Here is an 18,899-nt window from a genome sequence, read left to right as displayed (position 1 = left end):
TGGAAATATATTAACCATAGCATCAGGGGTGAACTGGAGAGAAACAATTTCACTCTTGTTACAGTGGGAATTAGCATTACAGTAACAACATCAACAACAAACTTTCAAACTCTTGAACAAGAACTGTTGTGTTTTATATTTAAAGCTGATTTGGTACATATCGTCGAGCTATTCATTATATGTGATTGTGCTGTTGAGCTATATGTGCTTTAAATCGGTGAACACACGGTGGTCAGGTTTATTGAGTGTCTGACTGTATGATTCTCGGGAACAACTATTTCGAGTTTCTTGGCCTACGTCCTATAATGTCCAGCTACCTTGTAGGAGCCGTAAAGATGGGGATAGCGAGCATTACTCAAGGCGGGGAAAAAGGGGTCTGAGAGGCTAGGAGCATGATGTCGCGTAAATAGTGTTGCTCTTTGGCCAACTCGAATATACAAATGGGATGGATTAAAGCTGAAAAAATGATAACCCCTTCGTCAGTAGACGCCAAGCAATGAATGCCCGAGAAGATTCGCTGGCCTACGGGCACAACAGGACGAAATATATTCGGTGACACCTGCAAGCGAAGCGAAAGCAGCAGCTGTGTGTCTAGAGGGGCAATCCAAATGTATGTTTGGACAAACCTTCTCTGCGGCCCATTGTAATGCCTGCCTTGGGCGTGGGTAAGTTTGATGGTAGAGAGTACATACAGGGCTTGCGGCCCCATAACTAAAACAGGGTCATCTGCGAGGCGAAGTCACCCTTGTTGCTCGCTTGGCACGTAAGGGTACCACACCAAGACATAGATGAGGCCAGAAGTGACCGAATAGAACCATCTAAGATGCTGCAGTGTAAGCCTTGTGACTTCACTTAGCTTTTACCATGCATGTCATATCCATCTTTAGCAAGTTCGTCGAATATACTGGTGCCAAAAAAGTTTCCCCTTCAACAAACGTTTGCCACCGGAGAAGGCTTCGCTGGTAGTAACGTTGTACTGAGATAACAGCCCAGCGTTTCTAGCAGTGTCGCCATGGAACTCGCTTTCTGCGTGAATCCGGATGTATATTGGCCACCTAAAATTCTCCAGCTCATAAAATGCTGTCCAGTTCATCGGCACAAAATTCAACCCATACTTGTAGTGTTCCGATTTAAACCCCCGCCCCACGAATCATGAGGCAAATATAAGTGGTTGGCCTGAAACACCTCATTGGACGCAATTACGTGAAACGCGGACAATGGAGAAACACGAGGGTCTAGCAGGTATAGATGCCACACCGCTTTCCTTTTTAGTCACCCTAAAGCGACTTTTATCAGCTCCCTCATAGTCCCCGACATATCTTACGGGAGGTAGTAGATGTCCAAAATACGGCGCTAAAGCCAGCATCCCATCGGTTCCGGTTCCATACCAACATCGCGTGGTTATTCAGTTGCACCACTATTTCGTTCACACTCCGTGCCAGAGACAGAGGACTCAAAAGACGAAAGTAAGAGGTCAGAACCGCCAAATGCAATGGAGTTAACGAAGTGTCCTCAATTGACATCAGCAAAAGTGGCTACCATTGGTCAGAATCTACTTTATTAGCCATAATTATGGACAATTAGACCCTGAGTTCAGAGAGCAATGGCTAACGTGCACACAGCCTTTGTTTATGTTCATTAGTTCAAAACGGTCTAAGTCAACCATGGAAAAGTTTAGAAGGCATGTGGCCATCATAAAGTAACCAGTATCCAGCCGAGCAGCGACCGTGGCGTTGCAAAGTAGGTTACCACCAAGGTCCTTGTCGTATGGTAGCCCCAGCATAATACTGACAAAAGCAGCGACAGCGGCAAAACGGGTTGGTGGACAAAGGTTGTAATATTCCTTGTAAAAATGGCAAATTTATTCTTCATTACATGTGGACCCTATGCTTGACGCACTGATCTTTGAGGTTGGAAATGGCGTTCCGCCTAAACAATTGGTTGAAGCGACAACACTGGAAAGGTTTACGGACACCAGGGGTTTCACCTGACGCAGATGTATAACACTGTGACAACTCCAACTGTATCAACTACAAGTGGCATTCAGCATCTGCTCCGGAACTTCTGGTTATGGGAGGACTGGCGGCCGTTCTAGTGCGATTGGCAATATGTGTACCTCTGGGCCTTCGTTTGATCTCCGGTAGTTACCGCTTCTAGGCCATGGATGGTTACCGGCTTTTCAAGTACAGCCTTAGGCGCCGCGTTTCGAGTTGATAGCTTCATTAGGATTTGAAGGACGATTTGACGACGTTTTGCAGGACTGGTTACCTCTGGACGAAACGCGTGTAACAGGAGCAGGTGGGGCACCACGTGACATCCTTTGATCATTCTCGGGGCGCGCAGAAGCAGTAGGGTTTTGTCAATATGAGCATTTTGCCTTATTTCTTTGCAGCCAGAAAGCCGAGGGTCAAATACAACATTTCCAACGAGACCGCGTCATTCCCTGGAAGAACGTCATTGAACGTATCCGCGAATTTCGAGTAACGCTTCACAAATCAGGAGGATTGTTCTAGGAAATATCCACGTTGTTTCTTTGACTAGCGACTGATCATGGCCATCCGCGTGAGGCCAAACTCACTGTCATAACCATGGCCTACCTCCGTCATCAAGGAGAAGACGTCGAGTATAAAACGCATTATTGCTATTGAAAATTTCTGTCAATGCGTAAGCACTTTATACATGCTTTCAGCTTTGATGATGATTGTTAGGTCTCCTCAGAAGTGTTTACTTAGGATCTCGCAAACATAATACGTTTTCCTCATGCGCATCGGAAAATGATCATGGTGATGGAGGCTCTTTTACAATGACGCTGTAATCATGGACACGTCTGGTTTGTACATCGTTTTATGCGCAACAACGAGAATATATTTATAACTAATACGTAACGGATTTGAACTGTGTATCTGCTCCTCCTTTAGCAGGAACATATCGCATAGGACGACATCAGCTTCCGCCTATTCTCCATATGCAACATTATTTCAAACTGTACTGTGGAAAATTATGTCGTCCATGGTCCTCATATCTAGCATTAGAGCTAACCTTTACTAAATATCGTCTTGACATCTATTTTCTTTAGAGATGCGCGCTGAAACATCATGTGGGTATCCTTGCACTGCTAATAAAGCGCCTTGCGGTGGGCGTAATGCGGATTGGGTATATATTCGACAGGCACAATAATCTTGTTGATTAGGGTCACGCCCATAATTGAGACTAGCAGAAAGGTCTTCAATCATGATAATCATGATCTTGGCGCTTTTTTCTTGGGGTGTTTATGTTTTTCTCCGTACGGTGTCGCATTGTTTGAGAACTATCGGGTGATAGTACACCTCTGTAACATTTACTGATTCATTTAACCTTTCTCACTAGCAACGAGTTGCTTACAACGTCAATATCTAGAGACAGGTCGATGACTAGGTAATCCGTGGTTGTGTGGGTGCTTTTTACCATGCAGTAGTAGTTGTTGTTACCGGCAAAGAAGGATTGTTTATCACGTCTGACTTGCAAAACTGATAGGAAAGATATAGACGGTGATAAGGATGTCAGACATAGATTTGTCTGGCAGGGTACAAATAGTTAGACGTACTCTGTCTGTATAGTTGTTTTGGATCCTCATAGAGACCAGGTTTGTTGTATCATTGGGTCAAAACAATGGAATGCTATAATTTTCTTTATTTCTAATGAACTCGCTCCGGTCAGTCCATGCTCTAATGGGAAACGACTTGTATATTAGTACAAGGTTCTCAACTATTTGAATACCTTGTCCATATCTGAAAAAGTCAAAACATCAACACTTACCGTTTAATATAGTCTATATTGCGCTGTTAGGTATTGTGAAATATCTCGCAGATATTATTGCAACACAGATCGAGTAGAGACAGTTGGGACGTGGAGGAGAGCAGACGTACTTTTGGTGTGCTCTGGATTAGTGAAAACGTTTCACAGCTAGACATTTATAAGCATTATACACCTTTACTTTCTCATTTTAAGTTTTTCATTTTCATTATTTTTTCCTTTTCTTTCCCTTGTGTTATTTTGATTTTTTGATATTCTTATTTCATTTATTTTTCATTCAGGACTCTATGTCGAGAGGGGATATAGCCAAATTTGTATTGTTTTTATAATACCTACCTGTACATGGTTTTATATATATAGGGGTTGATCGCCTTACTCATTAGATAAACTGAATCAAATTTGTCAGAGGATAAATAGTGGTGTGAAACCATAGTGAGTGAATTTGAGGAAAAATTATTAAGATGGAACAAGACCAGGAGATAGCTATAGCTACAGCTATACCAAAAGGTACTAAATTACGTACCTGCTTTAAAACCAGGGTACCGAGCAAGGCTCTATTAGCATACAAGCCCCAGGATGCCAGGTAATATACTTTGGCAACGCGACCAAGGTACCAAGACAGGGGGAAATATTCACCACTCTCAATGTAATGGGGATAAATATTGGTAAAATAGAAGGTCTTCAGAATGCGGGATACGACAAGTACATGTTGTATCATAGACAACACGAAACACACCTACTGGCAGTAGATTCGATAGAGGTCAAAGAGGAGGTGGCCCTATTTTGCTAGAGAAATCGAGACATCACTACCGGAAGTGAATGTCTCGGGCCTCCCTCTTGAAGTCGATACGCAAGAGCTAATAAGGAAGGTATAAATAAAGCTATACGCGACAATGACTACACATAAAATGGCCACTGTTTGGGGTTTTGCCCCCACAAATCAGGAGGTAGGAATTTGATAATGCCTAGAGAATTGAGGAAATTACCCACGTTTTTTGCGTGATGGGTTTCAAGCTGAGAAGTTGGTATAGGGGGTGCGATAATGACAGAAAATGCCCGCGGTGCAGTCAGACAGGGCATGCCCTCAAGAATTGCAATTAACAACCAGCAGTATCACGACCAGTTGCGTCAAACAAAATAATCACAAAAGAGATTGACATACATCCGCATCTAGGGAATATAAGAAATGAGAGGGAAAATGCAAGCACCGTGCAAGAAAACTCTGAAGAGATGATAGGACAGAAAGTATTGGATGCTGGAAATATCGGGGAAAATGCAAAAGCTGTGCAAGTAAGCTCTGAACAAGTGACTGCAGAGCAAGCATTATACAATGCAAACATGGACAGCTCCCAGATAAACCCTGAGGGGCTAATTGTCTCAGTCCTAACAAAACTGAGATAATGTAGACTCCCTGCACAGAACCCGTGAACGTTGGTAACATGTTTACCCTCCTACAGTAGGAGGGAGCCCCCTTCCAGAAGGAAGAAGAGGAGGAAGAGGGATAGAAGACAGATATATTAGGCTTGTCTCCTTTAACCTTTTCCACACCACTGCCAAATAAAAAACTCAAAAAGAGGAAAGCCGTATCGGGATCGTCTTCGTCACAAGAGGTCACTTTTGATGACACTGAGAATGACACCCCGAAAACGGCGCACGACAAAACTGAAACAAAAATGTTAAAACTTAAACTCAAAAAGAAACGGTTGGAACACATAAATGAATCGGCCAAAACAAAGTGAAGACGGAAACACAACGGACTAAACCGATAGCAGTGGACAAGAAGGTGCAGACTTTGAGACAGGCACTGAATATGACAGCGCATCGGACGGCACAAAACGAACTGACAATATGGAAACAGAAACGGAAACGGAATTGTACGCTGAATATACGATTGACTGAACAAACAAGACCGAAGAAGAATCAATAAACACACCAAGACAGTACAATAGGGGAGACCCAGTGCCCCCCTAAATAAACTCAAATTAATAAAATAAAATAAATATATTACAAGCAACGTAAATGCAACAAAAAGCGGCAACCTGGAGAGACGTCCAAAATGGAGGAAAAAACTTCAGTTTATTGTCCATAAACGTGAATGGGATTAATAAGGATTGCATTTTAAAAGTAAGTAATACAACAAACTATGATATAATATTCTTACAAGAAACACATGATGGTTTTACAAAAGAGCTTATCTCCTTATGTGAAGAGAAGATGAATGGAATTTTACTATTAAATGATGTTCAAGGGAAAGACCGGGGGGGGGGGGGGCGGGAAGCCACATAAATGAAAAACAAAAATGGGGTTAAATGGGAAAGAAAAGAGGAGGGAGATTTTTTAAAGGGAGGCTATTACATATAGTAGTGGAAGGTACGCATCTCGTAAATGTTTATATACCAGCTAATAAATACCAAAAGCAGCAATTTTTAGAAAAAGTATCCAAATATATAGAGAAATACACAATAGAGAGGATATAATTTTAGGGGGAGATCTAAATTGGGGAGGGGACAGTATTGATAGAATAGGATCTTTAACTAAAAATGATATAAGATTCAAACCTGGAATGGAAAATTTCATGAAGAACTACAAGTTAATAGACATTCATAGACGACTAAATATGCCTAGAAGAGATTTCACTTATGAATATAAAACAGAAAAGAGGAGCTCACTGGATAAATTTCTAGACACAAATTTTGGCAATAATATATACAAAGAAGCAGTTATTATAGATTTCAAAGTATCCGACCATAAACTAATTTATTTCCAAAATTAGGGAATAAAAATAAAATTAAATGGGGTAATGGAAGTTGGAAACTGAATAATACAATGTTATATGAACCAGAATTTGTCAGAGAAAAAAAGGAGGATATTCAAAAATGTATAAATAAAGGGAATAAAGATAGAATTGAGTAATGGGACATTTTAAAGGAAAAGTTAAGAAAAAAGCAATTAAATTTGAGAAAAAAAAGGATAGCAAAAGTTAAATGTATAAAGAAGATATAGAGAACGTGTTAAATAAGGATGATACATCAGAAACAAAAAACATTTTAAAAGAGTGACTAAATAAATTAATCAAAGAAGAACAGAAAGGAAGATAAATCAGAGCAGGAAACTTTACTGAAATATGTATGATGGCAGATGGACTATATAAAAGTAAAGAGCTAAGGAGGGGGGATGTTTGGAGATTTTAAAATTAGGCAATAATGAGAAACCAACAGATAAACATAAAAAAGAGTTTTATACAAATTTATACAAATCCCAAGAGATAGATAATACTACAAAAGATTAATACCTACAAGAGATTGAATGCGATATGATATTACCAGAACATAAGAACTTATGTGAGGATTTCATCTCGATAAACGATATTACAAATACAATTAAAAACCTATCTAAAGGGAAATCACCAGGCAGAGGTGGACTCTACATGGAATTCTACATGAAGTTCTGCAGCGAGTTGTCACCCATTGTAGAATGGTTGTATAACAATATTTTATTAAGAAATAATACAATGACAAATAGTACGAGGGAAGGGATAACTACAATGATATACAAAGGGAAGGGATATATGGAGGCTTTAAATAACTGGACACCCATCTCCCTCCTAAATACAGATTACAAAATTTTAAGTAAGATATTAGCAGAACGTATTAGAAATGGAATGGACAAAATAATTAATATAAACCAATAATGCGATGCAAAAGGGAGGGATATCCAAAATAACATATTAATTATTAGGACAATAATATATTATATCAACAATTCTGGCCAAAAAAGTGATATGGTACCTTTTGACCAGGAAAAAGCATTCGATAGATTGGAACATAACTACATGCAGAAAGTTCTAGAGCAATTTGGTTTTTGGAAATAATTTCCAAAAATAGACTAAAATCATTTACAGCAAAATAACGTCAATAGTATAGGTAAATGGAGCGAGCACAGGAAACTTCGACATTAAAAGATCAGTGAGACAAGGATGCCCGCTATCATTGCTCATATATCTAAGTGCAATATAAATTCTAAGTTTAAAAATAAGACTCAATAAGAAAATTGAAAGTATTAAAGTTTCGAATATCAGAGATGATGTTAAAATGCTACAACATGCAGATGATTGCACAAACTTTATTAAGGATCCTAATTCCTTTAAACATCTTGAGAAGGAATTAATAAAGATTGTAAAAGCCTCAGGATAAAAAATTAACCATGACAAAACGGAAATTATGAAGATAGGGAACTGGTCGGGGAACCATTCCGGTTTCCCACCACAGCAAATAAAGGAAAGAGTTAAATCCCTTGATGTTTATTTTGGGAAAGAATATGAGAAAGAAAACTGCAACCAAATGAAAATAAAAATAAACGAAAATATGAAAATCTGGGCGCTCACGTCATTATGCCTCATGGAACGAGCCCAAGTGGCCAAAATATATATGTATGCAAACATTAATTATATCTTAAAATCAATTGATATAAAAAATAAAGTATTACACAAAACTGACAGTAAAATTATAAATTATATCTGGGATTTTAAAACCCACTAAGTACATAAGGAAACCATATATAGAACAAGAGAACGAGGGGGCCTTGCAATACCTAGCCCCGTACTAATACAATGTGCGAACACCCATAACAGGTTCAAAAGATTACAGGCAGAATCAAGAATACCATGGGAAGGGTCATATTTATATATACATTGGTTTGGGTTCTCTGTGAGGAATGGGAAAAAAATATACCAAAACAACAAATTAACTAAAACCTTAGATGTCCCCATAAAATGTAAGAGCATTAAAGAATTATTGCAAAAATATAAGGACTAAAAAGAATTGTGGAATGTGAACGAAAAACTTATAAATTGATAATGGAGGTTGTAACTAACAAATTTAAAAGTAAGGTGGAGCAAGACCATATCTATGTAAACTTGAACAGAGCATGGGGGCACTGGGTCAAACTATGCTCCCTCAAGATGCAAAGCCTCTGCTTCAAATACATGCATGATGCGTGGATGACAGGAGAGGAATCAGTGAGACGGCGTATGGTCAGTGTACCGCCAAAATGTAAACTGTGTAAGAATGCCATTTTTAGCAAAATTGACACAATGATTTAATGTGATAAAAGGAAGACACAAAGATTAAAAATTATGGCTGAAATAATCAAAAAAGACAAATATTAAAACAGAACATTTTGAATCTAGATGGCAACTTTGAAAAGAAAACTATATACCTGATCACTGAGTATATAGTAGATACGATGGTAGCATGTGGCCACATCACTGTGGCTGGAAGGGACGTGAGTGCTCTATGTGAAGAGATTGGGGAGGAGAGGAGGTCCCTGGAATATCATCCACAAAGGGTAGATAACCGCAAACGGCCCATGGCCCTCATACTCACCCACCCCCGCCCTACAACCTACAGCGATCAGTCAGATCCCAATTCCAAATACATGCTCTAAATAAACTTATATTAGGGTTAATTGACTTAAAAATTAGTAACTAGAGGGGAGGGACAGGGGACCTATATGGGGTAAGTACGAGACAAGGACGTCATGGGGCTACGTCACAAGGCGCTACACGAAGTATACAGGCCCATGGAAGAGCTTGGAAAAACACCCCATATGGAAAACTTAGCATTCACACAGAAATACAGGGGTTAAAAATATAGGGCATAGGGCATAGGGTTAAGACATATTCCAAATGTCTTTTTTCCTTCTCATCTATACCGCTCCCGCGTTGTATAGTTTATACTTCCCCCTACGGGATATTTAAAAAAAAGACGTTTTGGAAATTTTATTATTTAATTAAATAAGAGACGGCCTGCTCCAGCTGGGAGAAGAACAACAAATCAACAAAGTATAGACCCTGGTTCGAGCACAGCTGGCCTCTTTCGTAATTAGAATTCTTTTTTTATACAAATTATCACACATTTTACTCGCCAAAATTCAAAATTGAAAATAAAAATAAATTTTTCAAAATCAAACATCAGTGGAGATTATACCCAAGAAATATATAACAGGACAACTGGATGTTTAAATTTGATTTCCGCATGTTGTCACCATAAAAAAACGAGATAGCATACACACATTATAGCATATAACCATAGCACACGTGGGACATATGCGACCCCTAGCCAGGGTCAACTACAAAACTAGGGAAGGAATTCCGAGTAAGGTGTTTAAAACCTAGCTCGAATGAACAACCCTATAGACTACACATGGGAATTTTAAAATACACCGGCAAAAATTCTAAATTTTTGTTCAAAATCCTTTTATAAAATAAACAAACAACACATCTTTGGGGGATACATATACACATAAAACACCTTTTATTTTTTAAACATGGGGAGGGGGCATCTATCAGGTGCCCCATCCCCCCTTAATAAAGGAGTAGAGACATATTAAAATGTAGAACGGTACGGGTGCATACAAAGTCAACGAGATTGACAATTAATGCTTTACAATTTCCAATGTATTTGTTTTAATGTTAGTCCACAGATGCACATAATGATGTGTTTAGATATAATTTGAGAGATAACGTTTCTTTGCATTATTGATTGGAATTACAAAGTGCTAATGTGGATAGGTTAAAATAAAATTTCGTGATTTCTGTGAATTCGTTTAAATGACAATGCCATTGTGACACATCAAGACTGTTGGTACTTTAGCACATTCACGACCACTGGTTGATCAGCATATTCTGAGCATATAAATAATTCGGAATACTCAATTTTTTCGCATAATTTGTGGACATATTTCTAGGATTAGTTTGGATTAATTCATAATAGTGTAAGTTTCTCTGTTATGTTCATTTTATAACTTAAATAATTAAATTATGTGTTAAGTATTAGTATTATATTTCACTATTTTATTCATACATTGTAGGTTTTCACCCATGACGATGCCTGCTTTTAAAAGCTATCTTCTTATTCTGGCATTCTGCCAATCAGCGATCGTCAGATGCCTGTACGAACCATATGGAGGTAAAGTGAATAAGAACATTATAATACCGATTTATGTAGCATTTATAGAACTGTTACAGCTTTGCACAAAGTTACATTCGGAAAATTTCTGTATTTTTCTAAAGACATACAAGTTTTGTTTTGTCCATGTGTTTGTGTCCCATTAAAACATACTGTTATCCATTTCACGTTTAGCTGCTATTCTGGTCTGTTTCGCTTCAGAAAATGTGGCACTGAATAAACCTGCAAGTCAATCTTCCACCTATGTTGAGGGTCGATTTATGTTTAATGCATCACTTGGGGTAGATGGCAAAACATCAACAAACTTTAGTCGTGACAAGACCTGCAGTCATACGAACGAGAGGCAGACATCCGCTTGGTGGACAGTGAATCTCAACGGACTCTTCTTTATCAAGTTCATCAGGATTTACCAGCTGATAAGTAAGATTACTTTTTTATTTACATAACATCGATTAGATGTTGCATAATACAGAGTTATTAGAAAACACGTATCATTGTCCTCCATTTATTTGTTTCAGTATATATATATATATGATACCTTGCTCATCTTGACGATATACATGTTATGCCTGCATGACCTGATTAACTTCAATTCCTTGTAACTGCCATGTAATTGAATGAACAATATCCATTCATATGTAATTTTGAATTGTTTCTAAGTACACCTTCCTTTAATCATTGGCCTATTTTCCTTCCATATTTATCTGCCTTTAATAAATATAGTTCTGACCTTAACATAAAAACCTCTCTAGGTCTCTGTTTCTGTCTCTCTATGTCTTTATCTATCTCTGTGCGGTGTACCGGTTGGTTCATGGTTACAAAATCCAATAATGTGAATGTGAAACACGTTGTCTTTTACATGGATACTCGTGTCATAAAGATCTGAGTCTTCCTTTCATATCGCTATGATAAATTATGTCTCAGTACAGATGCACAAACTATCTAGATTAGTTATTATAAGTCTAATACTATGGCTGTTTTGTTTTTCAACTGATTATAATATACTTTCGTTCATCAAGTATTTGGACTGATCTAACGAATTTAGACCAACGGCGACTTGCTAGGCTAATTAATTTTTCTTGCTTTGCTTGTTCTTCTTCAGACGGACAATCACCAGTACATTATAACTATTATTTCACTTTAAGGAACTCTGAAAATATATTTGTATTGGCATATGTTTTAAATTTATGTTCATCAAAATGTCATTATAGTTTGCAAATATGGAACAGGTCATCAATCAAAAAGCAAGTGTTTTTCACGATATTTTCTGTAACATTTTGTCTTAATTTTAGATACAATTTTACTTATGGTTATTATTCAAACATTCGGATTATTCGTAATCTTTTTTTCCTTTGTTCTAAGTGCAGGCTAAACATTATATTTCTGCAAAATATCACATATTACAATATAAATTTTACTGTAAACAATAATTGTATTACTGTTTTTTTCGACTCGGGTATTAATTCATACATTCCTTTTGTAAAAGCGGAAGAAAAAACAAATTTCCTTGAGAATGAGCCTGAGCAACAAATGTATCGTCAGTGAAACATATAGCGGATATTTGCTACTATACCCAAATCCACTTCTACGATTCAATGATTGATATGATGCATTTTATATATTTTGCATTTTCTTCCTTTCATTATTTCATTAATTTGCTTCTAAAACTTTATCGGGGATACATTGCCTTATTATCAACCGATATTAATGCATTGTCTCTAATTAATAACCTTGATCGTCCGTGGTCATATTCTCTGTGCACCGGGACGTGGATATTGCCGTATTTTGTATTTTAAATATGTAGGCCCAATACGGATTTTATTTAATCTTCATGTATATTTAATTTGTGTTTTGCTTTGCCTAACGAAATGACGGTGTGAGTTGGTCCTACCTGACTAATGTCTCTTTTGTAATCAACATATTACATCACCAATTTTTATATATGATTCTAGATTATATATTAAAATTATTATTCTTTGAAGATAAACATGCTTAACACACTTTCCTGGTGTGCATCTTATTATGAAGACATCACTGTGACGTAGTTGCATGATAAATGATCTAGTTCTTAATTTCGGTTTTAGATTTATATTTTCTTACAAATATGGCATGTACTACTAGCCATACCAATAACATGTTAGCGTACGTTTAGTCTGTTTTGACATTTATATAATACGAGTCATGCGCTTGCTTGCTTTATGTACACCATATTATGTTTTTCACGTTTGTTTCTTATTAGCCATACGATTGTTAGTATTTTATTTATTATTTTTGTTTATGTATGTTCGTATTTATTAGCATTTCATGTGTTAAATCTATCAGAATTACTTTTTCATATGCCTTGTGAGTATTTTTATATGCCTTTTTCGAGTGGCCAACTTTATATACTGTCGTTAGTCCAGGTATTTGTTATACTTCTTATTTTATGTATATTTAGTTTGTCTTGTGATTTTCCTTGAGGATTGAGGGCATAAGTTGGGCATTGGTGGCTAATATCTTTTAGCAAACAGCATCATACATAACACATTTTAGATTATATTATCATTATTATTATTATTAGTAGTAGTAGTATCAGTTGCAGTTGTAGTAGTAGTGGTAGTAATGCAGGTAAACCTATTTACCTATTTACCTAGATTTGCGTTAAGGTCAACAATTTTCCCCTCGGGATGTCCTGTTGTACCTATTATTAGCCATGTTCATTACTAAAGGTTTAGCAATATACCTGATATTTCTGGCCCTCAACATGTTCCTGATATTGTGAAAGGTTTTGTATTTGGGAGAAGAAACATTTCTACTTTAACATCTGTCTAGTGAGGTCAGTCTTCTTTGTGTTCAATTTATACATTTGAGAGTATTTAATGTTTTAAAATATTTTCTGGAATTACAAAGTGTGAAATAATATTTTCTGACTAAATTACCTTTTGGTAATCATTGCGAATTCAGTCGAGGACGTTTTGAATTATATTAGTGCGACACATCAGGATGTTAGCACATCATCTATATTCCATGCTACTGGTACATCAGCATGTTCAAGATTGGAATTCATACCGAACACTATTGTAATTCATTATGAATACTATACATTTGCACTTTTGATACAACATTTAGAACTATTTAGGATTTATTTTACAGTACTAGAGTTATTTTATATTTTCACTTTCTATTCTAGAGAATAAATTATTTGTTGAATGTTACAAAACTTTCTGTTACTTAGTTTTAGACGATAAAATCGTAATAGAATCCTTGCGTACTGTTTTTGTGAGTGTCAATTTTGAAGCTGGTATGTGTTTTGGTGTATTATTACAATCTATTTCATCTCTACACAGCTCATACAAAATATATCACAATGTGGGCTAGCAGCTCGAGTGTGATTGTTATGATTCAAAGGTTACCACGGATATATAAATGGTTTGGTACGTTGATGGTACACACCATTTTTAACCTATTGTTGATTTTTGAATTGTTCTTGTTGATCAACTCAGAAAGAAACCTGATACGAAAAAAATCTAGCGCAGACACTTAGCATAGGTACCTAAATTACTTGTTTATTTAAAATGCAGACTGATAATAATTTACTCATTCACACCTTTACTCAATCCTTCGCGAATTAAACTAAAAAATGAATACTTTAATCTAGACATGCACACAATATTTATCTGCAGACGAATACGTTGAAATCGTTCCAAAAGCTGATTAAAGTATGGTCCAACAAGAAACAATCACCAGATCAATTATATGATAAATGCACATAATTATATTAGCATATATGACTGATTATGGATTCATCAAGAAATGGTAATATTATAAAATGTCGACATATATGACCCTGGTCGCCAAAGATGAATATTTTCGGAGGCAAACTTGTAGCGGTAAGTTATTTAGTTTTACGGATGTAGACCAAAACCCGTTTGTAGGTGAAATTCGGGGGCGGGGCAAATCCCACCCCCTGCCCTTATGTGCGAGCTCCCATGGATATGATGAATATATGTATTCATTGACAATACGATTAATGTACCGATTGATCAACAAATGTGATTAATGTATTGTTCATCAACCCATACATTGTGCAGAGCGAGGCTGACCTCCATGAGATCCTTGAACCAGGTATTTGTATTGTTTCCCACTTAACACTTTTACCCCCTCTCTTTGTAACAAGGCCGATATTTGAGTTCCAGACGTATCTAACAAAGTCTTTCATACAGCCAGAAGCAAATGCGGTGCGAAACCTTACGTCTGGTTAACTATTGCATGAATTGTGTCAACAGCAGCCGTGTTATGTAACGGGTGTAATGTATCAATTTCATGCCAGTGTCTTATTTTCTGCTCACTTGATCGCTTGTTGCCTCATCGTTTGAGTTTTGTGTTTACTGCAGCTGATCGCGAGGACAAATATTGTCGCGTCATTTTGTATGATGTCCATACTTACCAATAAGATATGTGGCAGCTCAGTAGAGTAATGTCGTCGGCATGAAAAATGGGTTATACAGATTTGGTCATGTATGGTTCTGCTCATCTGATTCTACCTGGTCGTTCTTTCCAGTGTCCAGTCGATTGATGTCATGATCCGCAGCAATTGATATGAAACACTTGCGAACATACACCATGTTGTCGGTAACCAGGGACTTCAATAGGTTGACTGCCTTGTGAGGGAGTATTATACTCTTGTGTAAAAGCGGTTCTATCTTATATATTAATTGTATCTATTAGGTCAACATAGGCTATCCATTAGACGACAGCTCGCAACAGCTATACAAAATAATAACTGCGCTTTTTAATACAATGCACACCTTTTAAGGGAGAATTCAGTGATAAGTATGTATATATATATATATATATATATATATATATATATATATATATATATATATATAACATCTCTAAAGATGAACAAACTTCTTACATTTCAACGCCCTTTCGCAAGAACTAATAATCAAGATTAATAATATAGAAATACCAACTTAACACAGGGATCTACCAAAACAATAATAATCACACTGGGCTATAACAAACTTTAACATTTCTCATCGCCGAATGATTGCAGCAATTAAATAAATTCAGTCCGTTTATTCTGCTATAAAATGTTTAACCTGAATTAAAATGTATTGTACACGATATTACCGAGCAATGTGACACAAGCCTGACTTTCTGGAAATACAGAACAAATTCAGAAACTTTAATTTTTTAAAAACAATTTTGTCACACAGAACTAACAGAAAAAAAGAAAACCCTTCTATATTGTCACATATATGTGGAGCTCAAGATTATCTCCATAAGGTGGACAGTTTCCTAACAAGTCTCATATGAATTTAAATCTATACTCATACAAAAGGGTATTATTGTTTATACAGTTTCTATACACTATGCACATCTCTTTGCGCAGTGTTATATGAATGTTGATATGAGAAAAGAAAATCCGGAACTAAAATGTGATTCAATAATACCATTGGTAAGTGTTGATTTTTTTAGGAAATTCAGGAGAAAAACAAAGATATTCATTTTGGTAACCCACCCTGGAAAATGTCGTTGTTCCGAGGTCAATAAATCCTAGTATCAAATGAAATTGACAGTCAGGGAGTATGTAGCTTTATTAAGTGCATTAAGAGGTTCACGTTCTGAGAATATTCCATGCATTCATTAAAAACTGGTGTATTTTCATCATATAGATAATTGTACCTATGTTTCACTTTTTTGGTGGAATGCATATTTATCATATGTCCATGTAACCCAATTTACACTATATCTCTGTAACAGTGTAAACATTTACTCATGCCCATCGACTTTCATTCAAATAATAGGTTTGCGATCTCAAAGAAGAAAGAAATTATTCCAGTTCAAAAGATAATCACATTCACCCCCACCCCCAAATACAATAGCTAGCATCTTATAGTATGATGCATTTGCTATGTGCATGTTAATTGTTGTACTAGCTGTAATCTGAAGGCTGTAACTAATTTGATTATTGAGCTTACACTACAGCTGAGACTGAAATATAAATCTTGCTGACAATACAAAGCTTGCTGATACAAAAAGAGCTAACGCTGAGACTTACTTATTACGAACTTCACTGTTGATATAATATGCAGGGAAATTGAAAATATGACGCAAACGCCCAAGCAAAATATTAATCAGGGAGGGAGGGTCGATACATGTAAAACACATTTACTCAAAAAGAAAAATATATTTAGTGGACTTGTTAAATCCTAATCAGTTGAGATAGAACACAAGTATGATAATACAAATCGTAGGATGATACGCAGTCTTACAAAAGAATCTATATATATATATATATATATATATATATATATATATATATACGATCTTCATATACGCTGGCAAATAATTAAAGATATTTTTATCTTTGGGTTTGTTTTATCCTATATTAGTTTGTCTGAAGGTAGATAAGGCTCAAATATGTTTCACAACTTTTCACTTGGCGAATTGTCGGAAATAGAGTTGTGCGTATTTGATCTCGACGCAGGGCCAGCCTTCGGGCCAGGCAAGCAAAGTGGTTACCTTTGGCCCCACTCCTTAGGGGCCCCGAACTACAATTATAAAAGAGCATGCTACAGTAGTTCCACCAGCCTCGATGCCGCTTCCAACGTAGTTCATAGGGGGTCTTGCAAAACAAAACGGCCCGGCTTGCCTGGAAGGTAGATCATTGCTGAACTCAGGACATTTGAGCCTTATTAGAATATTGAAATATAATAAATGAATAATTAATGTTGTTACACATCTCATTCCAGACTAAATAAGAAAATGAAGCATTCTCACACAAAAGGCTTCACAGATTTTGCATCACCACCCAGTGACACATTTAATTTTGGGCCATATACTAACACCTCATATGTCTCAGTCCTTTATGAAATTTTACTCGAGTTCAGCTGATTGTCACTCTTCTTTTTTGTTGAACTTTCGATCATTGGTCGTTTCATAGGCATATTGAATAACATATCACACTAATAATTGCTATAACTTGGAATAATTGTAAATTCAGTCAAGGATACTTTAGAATTAATCATTTTTATACATCAAGACTGTTAGCACATCAACACTAGTCCATGATACTGTTGTATTAGAAATTCCAAGCATGGAATTTATTCTGAACACCACTGAAATTCATTCGTGTGACTATAATTTTGGACTAGTTATATACCACTTAGGTCTGTTTAGGACTTAATTCACAACACTGAAATTTCCTTTCAAATTTTTACTTCGTATTTTGTGAGATAAATTATCTGTTGAATGCTACAAATTGTGAAGATACTCTTTATTTCTGTTACTTAGTTTAAGATCATTCAGTCACATTAGTTCTCTTGCATACTGTTCTTGTCAATATTAATTTTGAAAATCGTATGTATTTCGAACATATCCCTATCTTTCTTCTCAAATGTCTTTTAGAGTGGACGGTACTCTGACATTCTTATAAGCAAGGAAGGGCAATTAGATAATTTTGTTTTATTTATATTTACAATTTTCTAAAATGTTTCTGGCTTTTTCAAATAACTTTAGTTAATTATTTTAAACAAAAAAAATAACACAGTAACAGCAGTACCAGAACAGACAATATATGCAAAATAAATAAGCGATAACTAATAACAGCATATCGACCACAATAACATATGTATCAGTTATGACGTATACAAATTTCAATCTATTTGTATCTCTACTCAGGATATAATAAATGTATAACAATGCGGTCTAGCACATGATTAAGATGATGGTGGTTCATAAATTTACCACTCATTAGAAATGGTTTGGTTCTTTGATGGTCTTCAACCAGTATTAACCGTTTGTTTTTTTAACTGTACCTTTCCATCAACTCAGATGGTCCACTTTAACCAGCTTATATTAAAAGTTTCAAAAACCTGATATTACCATATATATATATATATATATATATATATATATATATATATATATATATATATATATATATATATATATATATATATATATTAGAGAAATACTTTGGAGTGTCATGCCGACCGTATGTCCATCATTTTCATATGTCATATTCTGATCATGCGATGAGAAGCAATGAACGCCAGTGCATCATTCATGACTAACCGGTTATCTTTACGTCCGTTTTTTGGCCCATTTGTTTGTCTGTCATTTTCTTCGTTTCGTCTGTCCTTTATA

The 18,899-nt window shown here is 36.2% G+C and overlaps 1 protein-coding gene across 7 annotated transcripts in view; it reads left to right on the top strand.

Annotated features, from left to right (window-relative positions):
• The window catches only part of LOC149807837 (receptor-type tyrosine-protein phosphatase alpha-like), a 156,587-nt gene that overhangs the window by 34,014 nt on the left and 103,674 nt on the right, over positions 1–18,899 (top strand). For all 7 annotated transcript variants that reach the window (XM_089971307.1, XM_089971323.1, XM_089971326.1 and 4 more), the window contains 2 exons: positions 10,663–10,760; positions 10,962–11,180. In XM_089971307.1, coding sequence (XP_089827433.1) covers positions 10,673–10,760; positions 10,962–11,180 — 307 coding nt within the window. In that variant the 5' untranslated portion in view covers positions 10,663–10,672. The remainder of the gene's footprint in view (positions 1–10,662; positions 10,761–10,961; positions 11,181–18,899) is intronic.

This window comes from Sinohyriopsis cumingii, chromosome 1 (genome assembly GCF_028554795.1).
Source record: "Sinohyriopsis cumingii isolate HCF-2022 chromosome 1, ASM2855479v2, whole genome shotgun sequence".
Classification (NCBI taxonomy): Eukaryota; Metazoa; Mollusca; class Bivalvia; order Unionida; family Unionidae; genus Sinohyriopsis; species Sinohyriopsis cumingii.
This window is presented reverse-complemented; position numbering and strand designations above follow the sequence as displayed.